The 10,680-nt window shown below is 36.8% G+C and overlaps 1 protein-coding gene across 2 annotated transcripts; it reads right to left on the reverse strand.

The window, feature by feature from the left end:
• Positions 1 to 911: 911 nt before the first annotated feature.
• On the reverse strand, positions 912 to 10,403 carry UBE2J2_1 (Ubiquitin-conjugating enzyme E2 J2; the record flags this gene model as incomplete). 2 transcript variants are annotated; one of them, XM_051214722.1, is made up of 4 exons in its annotated part: positions 9,993 to 10,403; positions 9,843 to 9,955; positions 9,736 to 9,803; positions 912 to 1,408 (listed from the first exon to the last, which is right to left on the reverse strand). In XM_051214722.1, the coding sequence occupies exons 1-4, from the start codon at positions 10,265 to 10,267 to the stop codon at positions 1,193 to 1,195; spliced, it is 672 nt and encodes a 223-aa protein (XP_051067910.1). In that variant the 5' UTR covers positions 10,268 to 10,403. The 2 variants fall into 2 exon arrangements, with proteins under 2 accessions (XP_051067910.1, XP_012799808.1); XM_012944354.2 differs by having other exon boundaries at positions 1,193 to 1,408; positions 9,736 to 9,955.
• Positions 10,404 to 10,680: the final 277 nt, after the last annotated feature.

Consider the following 10,680-nt stretch of genomic DNA (forward strand, 5'->3'; position numbering starts at 1 on the left):
TATGTCTCACTGGTGTCGTTGGTTTCAGTTTCTCATAATCCTCCTTCTAACCTATATGTTGGAGCTCCCATTGTGTTCAATCGTATTATAGGTTTCGTGACCTGAATCTAGTCTTTCCATTGTCAGAAATCCTCATTTAAATAGTTATTCACTTATATTCAGCTAATATACAAAACTGGAAAAACCTCATAATCTCGTAGATGCCGTTTGCAGTCAAAACAAGCACCCCTTAATTAGTTTTCTTTCGATAAACATTTGTGCTTTCCGGCTAAATAGCACAATAAGAACGTAGGAAAGACTTAGATGCCGTCTGTACTATGTTTTGTTCAAAAGACCGGGCACTCAAACCAGGTAATAGTGGTGCCTGATGTAGGAGCTCTAGTAAGCAGGTCTAACCCAACTGGAAGACCGGTCGTTCAAACTACCAAACAAGACGGTTGCCGTGTGCTGGAATTATCTCTGAGTAATCGTTTATTGCTAGGGTCCGAAAACTTTAAGCATGGTGGACGGGTGTCTTTCAAAACGACTTCAACTGAATGATAAACAGGGATAGACCTTCCTTACAGCACATATCGTTTGAATGTTTCGGTAGAGGAGGGTTCGCACTCCAAAGTTCAATAATAGTTTAGTGCGAACAAGAATTCGATGCAAAAACACTGTAACAGAAAAACCTCCTAGGGCCTAATTTGAAGATCCAAACATGAAGAAAGTACAAGGGGATGGACTAGCTAGACACTGAGTGTGTTCATTTTAAAGTGGCTTGGTATATATACAACATCAGAAACACCATTTATCAGTAGTAATGAGTATGCAACAAACTGAAAGCTAAAACAATCCACACTGTTATAGCTATACATATTTTTTCTTGTGCTTGCTTTTTATTAGTACTACACAAAAAAGTCATTCACAAATCACAGACATTACAAGTATATTATATGATACATGCGCAGCATTCGTGTTTACCATCATTGTGACCAATTCATAAAGAAAAAATTAAAAATAGTTACAATAAGAATTAAAAATTTAGATCAAGAGTTAATCACTGAGGATAGTTATACATGAATTTTACACAGTTGAAAGAACGATAGAGTAGACAAGTGACACAGTATCCACACACCATTGTACGTTACCACTACCATGTCGACATAATGTGTTTATACCATGAAATAACCGATTAAGTATGGATAACTCATCAAATAGGTTCTAAAAATCTCATGACAAGTTGTACAAGAAAAGCAAATATACTAAACACGATCAGGACAAATAATTTGGAGATATGCCATTCATTTCTATTTTCATCATTTATGCCGGAGTTATTTGTACTTGCGTCGGATTGTGACTGACGTCGATTTGATGAATTTAAAAGTTTACTACGAAGTTCTTCAGCTGTCAGATTTTCGCGAATCTCCTAAAACAGGAAAACGTAAGATAGTGGTAATTTTGAATTGTGGGAATAATCAAACTAAACTAGTGAAACTTCATATTTCAGAACAAATCACTGATTATTTAGTGGATTTTTACTTTCCTATAGATATATATGTATGGACGCGTAACTACAATTTTTATTTGCTATTGATTGACCACTAAGCAGTGACCAATGTTATGTACATCAAGTACTTGTTAGTGCTAACGGGATTGTATTCAACCAGACAGTATGAGTCTGAAACATAAGTTATTGATTATTCAATGTATTTTTCATATTTGCTACTAAACCTCTTATCTTCCACATCTGCCACTGAGTTGATGCGAATCCATAGAATCTTATCTTAGACCTTCTGAAACTATCCTCTAAACTACACTGTGAAGCTTTCAGTGTGTGTACTCTAAATTAAACTGAGTAACAGGTCTCACTTATTAAGACTATATACTCTGGCGCCATCCGAAACAGGATAAGTGTGGTCAATCACTCGACCTTGTCTAGCTAATATCGAGATCAAAAGCGTTAGGAACAAGGTACTAGGTAAAAATGGAATGTTCATTGATAAAGCCATAGAACTTTACCGGTTGAAGTGGTTAAGATATGTGTTACGCAAGTCTAACGACTGTCTACTTCATAATATCTGATATTGGCTGAGATAGAAGCAGGTCAGTAAACAGTTAGTGGTCCGTAGGTCAAGACATGGTTTTAGTTTATGAAATCAGTAACAATTGAAATAAGCCGTATCAGTAGGCGATAACTCCAACTAGTTTTTGAAGATGTTAATGGACATGGTTCAGAATTCGTGGCACTAGTATTCATCTAATTACTTTGTATTCTCTCCTGAGTCTTGACGTTTTACACCACTCGATAAGTTCTTTTTCTTTCTGAACTGTTTACTCCAATTATAGATATAAAGACTATATCTAGATTATCTCAGAGACCAAAATTTAATTAATGCCAATGTTTCCCCCGGCAAACTGGTTCGAATTTTTCCAGGGAAAAAAAGTCGAAATTATCCGAAGAAAATAGGGATTCAATACAAGCCCGTATAAACACTTTTCTAACTAGGTTCAAATGCCGATCTTATGTAAAAGAATGAGTCATTTGACGTAAAATCTCTTCATAATGACATGTACGCTATTGTCATTAAAGTTCACTAAACAAATGAAGCCTCTGTCTAGAGCAAAGGTCAGATTAATCGTTTTGTTTATTATTAGGTTAAAAGTATATATGAGTACTTTAAGCTCGTCAATGTACGTGTTGATCACTAGAGAATAGTCAAATAGAGAATGGCGATGGCAAATCAAGAAATCATAGATAAATCCAAAGACAGTGAGAAAATAAATAAACTACCGTTCTAGGAGTCATATTACGGTATAGATAGAATCATGTTTAAATTTATTAATCAACAAATGCCGTGATGTAACTAACTACATTTTACTTCTATTCGGATTGTTGTGGTCCGTTTGCACAAAAAGGGCGGAAAAAACATTTCTGAAGTTTCTTAATACTACCACTGTTATATTTTTAACAACTATATTTCGATTTCTAAGGTCATATGATGTTTGAGGAACATGTCATAAACATTATTCATGTTCTTTGTTTCCACACTCAGCTGTTTAAATACTTCACACATATAAATAGCACTAAATTCAATTTAGTGAACACAGTTTATGTGTTACTGTCGGTCCAAAGTTCGAGTAAAGAAGAGACGTGCATGGAGTCAGCAACCTCATCACGTAGAAAACAACCTTGCTAAAAATCCTAACCAGAATAAACAAGTTTAACCATTTAAAGTCTACCCTCCAATTTGAAGGATCTCTCAGAAGAATTATGACACCTCATAGTGAGTGCCAAGATTCTTCGAAAGTCACGAAACCCATGCCCCTTCTAACAACCACAGCAATAATTAATATAGGTACATAGGATGCCCAGACAATGTGAGAGACTGGGAGGACTGAAGTGAACAGAACACGAGTGGGGACAATAGAATGTATTTAACACAAAATTACAGGACTTGTTAATAAAATCTAACAATCATAAAGTAAATGCTTAATATACAAAATGTCCATCGATTGTCTCAAAATGACTCAGACTTCATTGTTCTTGCATTTTCATACAAATTGCATTCTGTTTCCATCCTTTACTGTTCGATCCTCTTGTCTCTCTTCTTCCAGACCTTATGTTTACGACTAATATCATATACTACTAATGTCAATATAAGTAGCACACGCCACAGGACTAACCAAATAGCTACAGAAATGAGGAGATACAACTTGCAGGTGCTCGAATTAAGTGAAACACATTGGACCCAAGCTGGACAGAGAAGACTAGATTCGGGAGAGATGCTACTGTACTCTGGTCACGAAGATGCAAATGCTCCACACACACAAAAGGATTTGCTCTGATGCTGTCCAAAGAAGCATGACAAGCACTTGTTGAATGGAAATCTCATGGATCCAGAATAATCAAATCATCATTCAAGACAAAGAAGAAGGGAATCACAATGAATGTTATCAAATGTCATCCACCCACCGATGATTGCAACGACGACACTAAAAGTCGGTTTTATGAGAGGATGGAATCGATCGTGGAGATGTGACCGGGAAAGGACCTGACCATCCTGATGGAAGACCTAAACACTAAGGTTGCGATGGACTAAGACTGATCATACCAGTGAGTCTCAACATTAACAAGGGAAAAAACAGAAAGGTCTTCAAATGTGACACAGTCAATATCAACCAATTCACACTTGATGGAGAAGCTCTGGAAGAGGCGGAAACCTATACGTATATGGGAAGCATCGTTGATAAACAAGGGGGTCTAATGCGGGTGTGAAGACACGGATTGGCAAAACAACGGCACCATTCCTACAGGTAAAGAACATCTGGAACTAAAAACAACTATCAGCCAACATCAAAGTCAGAATCTTCAATACAAATGTCAAGACAGTTTTGCTGTACGGGGCTGAAACTTGTATAGCAACTACACAACCATCATCAAAATGGTACAGGTATTTACCAATAGTTGTCTATGCAAGATACACCAGATCTGTTGGCCAGACACCATCAGTATTCTGGTATAGAAGAAACCAGTTTATAGCTGAGAAAGGAATTAGAAAAAGATGCTGAAGACGGATAGATCACACTAAGGACATCACCAAACTGCATCACAAGTCAAGCTGTAACTCGGAATCTTCAAGGTAAAGGGAAAAGATGCAGACACCAGAAGAATGAACAGAAACTAGGAAATCAAAAGGACTGCCCAGGACAGAGTTCAATAGAGAATCCTGGTGGGTGCCCTATGCCCCTCCACCAAAGATGATAGGTGTAAGTCTGTTTAATATAGCTGTTTAGGTATCCTGTTCAAATTTACAACGAATATGTGGCATTATGCAATGACCAACTCATACACTTGGAGAAGTGTGGAGATTTCCTGGTCTTCAAACGTGCTCTTTTTCTATAAATTTGTGTTGAGTAACATTATGCAAACGTCAATTAATATTACCCATACGCAAGTTTTACATTCAGAAAAAGGCGCATTCTGTGATAGGAGCAGGAATTAGACATTTGAAATGACATGACTATGAATCAGAGGATCACAGATTAATGGTACTAGTTTCGTCTTAAGACTTATTCAAGAGAAGCATATACGTACAAAAATGTGACGTTTTCTTCATAACTATGTGATTTATCAGGTCAAAATGATAGGACCACAATAAGGAAACAAAAGTAAGTGACTTAAAATTATCCTGCAAAATTAAAGCTAGATAATGTCTAGGGAACAAGTTCTCAGGACTGAATTTATTAGTGAATGAAATGAATATAACCTTAGACCTGATTTTTCCAGGGTGACAAATGCTTTTGAGATTTGAAACGAAACCCACATCCCTACAAAGTGTTCCTTAATGCTAATTCCTAACCATAGCTGCTGGCCCATTGAAAGTGGCTGAATTTTGTTCATTACATAAAATGGTACTACGACTCAGCTTTCCCTTGTAAGTACGCCGCCAATACATCATTGCAAACAACTGTTATGTTCAGTCCTTGACAGGTTTTTGACTAGTCTGAGGGTACGTATTGAAATTGGGGAGTGTGAGGAGCAGTATGAGAATCTGGATGAGAGGACGTGAAGAAGAGTAGACCAAAAAGACTCAGTAGGTACATATAATGCACTTACGTCTAGTAATAGAAGCAATCAAAAACAACTAAAAATGATAATTAGACAATCTGATAATCAAAAGTAGAAGTTGGTAGCGTGAACTGCACCCTGACTTCTCGAAACCCCCTCCCCACAACTCTGTTACAGCTTCAAATGACAAACTATGTTTAGTTGAGTTAGTGTACTATTTGTTACTTGGGTTCTGAGTCTGAATAGTAAGAGAGCATTTCTGGTTATAGAAACGTACCGTCTACGCTATGCTCAGTTTCAAACTGAAGGGTAACACAAGTCAGTAAGTTGTAGCAGAAGTAATCATAAAGTAACATTTGAGTCCATTAACTTCAGGGCCTACGGAGTTCAAGTAAACATCGAGCTCTTTTGAAAGGCTCTGAAGGATGTGTCCTTACTATTGTCTCTGGTAAGGAGCCCATATCTTTGTTATTTTGACCAAGAGAAAGTTTGCACGAACTTTTGTGAGAAATCTGTAACGGTAAATAAGTCCGCAAAACAAAAAATTTTGACAGTCTTTGATATTGATGTGACCGCATTAGTTTTATTGAAGCCACCTAGCTGAGGACGCTCGTTCATGCATCCGCACCAGATCACGAGTGGGTACGCCGTGCTAAACATACTTAGAAACTGTTACCCACCTTTGACGAAATACCTCGCGACATATTTATAGCGTTCCATATATATATCTTCGATCCACTTCATTTCTAGCTTGGCCGGGTTCAATGTACTCCGATTATAATAGTGTTAGGTGTAAAGGCGTTGTCAAACTCCAAACACCTGTGGCATCTTCACTTAGTTCGTGATTATCCTTAATCAGGCTAATGTTATGTTTACGGTGTTCTATTCTGATACTGAAGTACAGACGTCCTATTTTCAAGCCCTCAGTCAGTTAAGTGAGACGACTAAGAGAGAAGAGTAAAGTTTATTGGGCTGAACCGACTCAATTGCGTAACCAATTTAAAAAATATATGTACTCTATAGAAAATAAAGCCATTTCTATTCAATAACATATACTTATGACTGGATTACATAAATTGGACATAACATTTGGAGAATTCTGATTGGAAAAATCTATAATCTTTCATCCTAAAAATAAACTGGGTTCCTGAATTAAACTATAGGTTCTGAAACAACCAACCATTTCTTAACAATCTTTTTGCAGACTTATTTTGCTTAAGATTTTCCTAATACACGTATTAGGCAGGAGCTAGGTGGTCTACTTAATCCAGATGAAATTTCTTTATAATGAGTCGTGCAGATAACGCGACAAACAAAATTTTAATACTCCACGTTTCTCATTCATAACCGTCGTGGAATCTGACACTGACTTAAAATTACGTTACATGCCAAATTTCTTAGAGTTTATTAAATGTCCGAAATCATGTTTACATTCTGTCCTATTCATTTTTCAAGAGGATCTATTATCTGAAAAAAAGTAGCTATTGGATCCATATTTCCACTGATTGCAGAGGATTTATTCATGCATTCTTTCGAAACAGATGGAGCCACAAAATGTACGACTCCACCGGAAATCTGTTCACTGTATGTAGATGAAAACTTTCATAGTATTAGAAAAAAACATGGAAATGAGAATTTACTTAAAATATTTAATAACATTCATCCATCGATTACTTTTACGATAGAGGAAGAACAGAATAATAGCACAACGTTTCAAGATGTCCAACTAGCTAGAAGAGCAGATGGAACATTAAAAAGAGGGATACATATGAAGTCTACAGATGGACAATATATTCATTTCTATAGTGCTGTGCCAATCAGATACAAAAGAAACTTAATAAAGATCCTGACTTATCGTTTTAGAATGATTTGCTCAGGTAACACCATTGTAAATGAATTGATCAATATTGGCAACCTGATTATTAGGAATAGATACCCAACGAAATTCGCCACATCCATGTCTATTTACCAATTCAACTGCTCCTATGGAGCCAGTTATATAGGGTGTACAATTCGGCAAGTCTGTCATCACATTGTAGAACACCATCCGTCTTGGCTGAGCAAAGGACGGGTAATAGTGTTTAAGAGTTCTATTCTCGCTTACTTGGTGGACACAGGTCACCAAGTTGGATTGAATAAACCTTTTGAGGTTACCCACCACATTCCATCGACTTTGCTGTGTGGTCTACCAGCTCATATTTTGCACATTGCTGAAGCCATTGAAAACCATGTTCACAAACCAAACCTTTGCATCAAAAAGAAGTTTGTACAACCGCTCTCGTTACATTTGCCATCGGTGTAGGAGTGAGTTGGAAGCAGAACTACGATAAGTAAACTATGATAATACTCTCAACATTCATCCCTTAACTCCTACATAACTACCATAATACTGACCTTCCATCAAAATATTTTATTAGTTCCCCCTTTTCTATAAATTATGCAGCGTATCAACTTCCTGGTTTTCGAATAATCACTTTTATTATAATCCTCTTTCTTCCAATTGCAAGATGTTATTTTGTAATTAATATGCCATTATGTAACTATCGCGTAACGTAACTACTCGATGAGTATTATTTCATTGTTGTAAATCATACATATGTATATTAGTGTAGAACCATAATGAAGAACTAATTGGGAAGAAATTTATTCGCTCGACTCGTTCTTTTTATTAACAATGACCTTTAGAAAAAGCATATGAAGGCGTATAATCTAGAAATTTCTGAGGGTGTCGATTTTCGGAAAATAATGATTAGAGTTATCATTGTGTTTTTTGTAAATTAAATAGTTGGGATCTCTTTGACAAGCTTAATACTAACTGATATATCGTCCACCTCGTTGAATAATTCTAATCAATCTTGCTCAATCACAACAAAGTTTTCATCTACATACAGTGAACAGATTTCCGGTGGAGTCGTACATTTTGTGGCTCCATCTGTTTCGAAAGAATGCATGAATAAATCCTCTGCAATCAGTGGAAATATGGATCCAATAGCTACTTTTTTTCAGATAATAGATCCTCTTGAAAAATGAATAGGACAGAATGTAAACATGATTTCGGACATTTAATAAACTCTAAGAAATTTGGCATGTAACGTAATTTTAAGTCAGTGTCAGATTCCACGACGGTTATGAATGAGAAAAGTAGAGGATTAGGAAGTGTGCTGTGATTTAATGACTTAGGAGTTAAAAGTCCTTCATGTTAAAAAAAACATACTGATTGCGTAAGCATGGATTCAGTTGGTTGCCACGGATCTATCACTCGTCTCATGAGTTTCTTTGAAATACTAGTTCTAATTATGTATACAACTCAACGCCAAAATTAAACCCCTGATGACTTTTCTATTTTGTTATAAATTGTTAATTTATATCACCTACTGTCTGTCAAGCTAAATGTCGATCTTAGTTTATCAATATCATTTTAAGAGTTATTAATGCTCGTCAGTAAAGTATGCTTTCACCATCTGGGATTGGACTACACATATGGGTTGTCAAAATATTAGCACTCGAGCACGTATTACCTACAATTTGACGGATAAGCATATCATTGATTTAGACTTGCGTTTATTTGTTCTTAAAAAAGCACGAGTCGCAGGAAATGATGACAATTTGCAAACAGAGTTGGTGAATAAATAGTTCGCTAATTTCGATCAATTCAATTTCACATACTCTTCGATTGGCGAGACTGAAATTTGTGGGCGAACCAATCAGATTTACGATAACAGGTCTTGAATTTTGGTGCGAAGTCAATCCATTCACTTGGCTCAATAGTTTTGGCATTATATCTAATGTCTGTTAGCGATGAAAACCCTAAATCCAATCCTTAACCCTAACTATCAACTGTAGACATTAATCCTAATCACTCACACTGGTTGATTACCCTTATTTAGCTGTAAAGTGTATGTGGACATTCCCAATGTCTTTTTAGAGTCGCTTTAAGGTTTTTCACAAATTATAGTCTCACCCTTCGATCGATTCGGGGACGCCAAGTGATGTCAAGTTTTATCATGAAATCTTCCTTACTTTGGCTATGACTATTTGGTTCTACTACATTTGAAGTGAATCGATCCTGTGAGTTAACACGAAGAAGTGGAGGTGCATAAAATTCTGCTCACTGGTTACTTATGTCGATATTAGTGCATATAAGTGCTAACCATAATACCACAAAAACTGGCGTTTACTCTTACTTTAACAATTCCAGGGAACAATTCACAGAAAATTTCAGACTTCAGGTTAAAATCTCCGCTGGTTTTGGCTAGTTGTTTTTTAGTGCATGTTGAAGTCACAACACTACCCATGGTACACGTATTCTCCAGCATAAAACTCAGTAAGCCCGTTAGTATAGATGAAACAGACCATGCAGGATTCCATGTGTCGGGATGAAAATCACTTATTGATAGACACAGTCTACAAGAAAAATCAGCTATACCATAACATTCCCCACCTCGTGTTACATGCGAATCTACCGTTTGGTGTTATCATGTATATTGAAGGAGGTCGAAATGGAAAATCTCTCGGAAAAACAAGCTTCCCATGGTAATAACCTCCTTTATAAGGTGAATCAACTGGTCCTTTGATGACATAATGCCACTCAAACAGGTTAGTTGGAAGTGGCTCTGCAGTTATATAAGGAACCGGGTCCTTTGAAAGCCTTAGGTAGTCTTGTTTCAATCGCTGTAGTGCAGTTGAACAGTTCACTGAACGATTATTACCAGCCATCAAGAATGTCGTAACGCATATGTTGATTTGTACGGTTGTTCAAATTCAAATGGTCAAATGGTTGTGGACGGAATAGAAGAAGCTTTCGCTTAACAGGCTTCCGTGTCTAGTAGCAGGGGATCACCAAATCCTCCAGGCAGGAACCTAGGTATGTTAACAATAAAAAAGGAAAAGAAATTGGTAAATCATAGTGTGATGCTGTCCTTGGTCCTTAAGAATAGGTCAAGTTGCCTCTTGAAGGACTCCTGAGAAGTCGCTTTGACTAGCTCGGCTGGCAGCGAATTCCAGATTTTGACAACTCTTAAGGAGTAGAAGTTGTGTCTACATTCCGTCTTGCTATGTTGTGTTTCCAGTTTCTGGGTGTTACCCCTTAGGTTATTATTCGAACTAAGCTTAAGTAGGTGTTTAAGAGG

The sequence above is a fragment of the Schistosoma haematobium genome, chromosome 2 (assembly GCF_000699445.3).
Source record: "Schistosoma haematobium chromosome 2, whole genome shotgun sequence".
Lineage (NCBI taxonomy): Eukaryota > Metazoa > Platyhelminthes > Trematoda > Strigeidida > Schistosomatidae > Schistosoma > Schistosoma haematobium.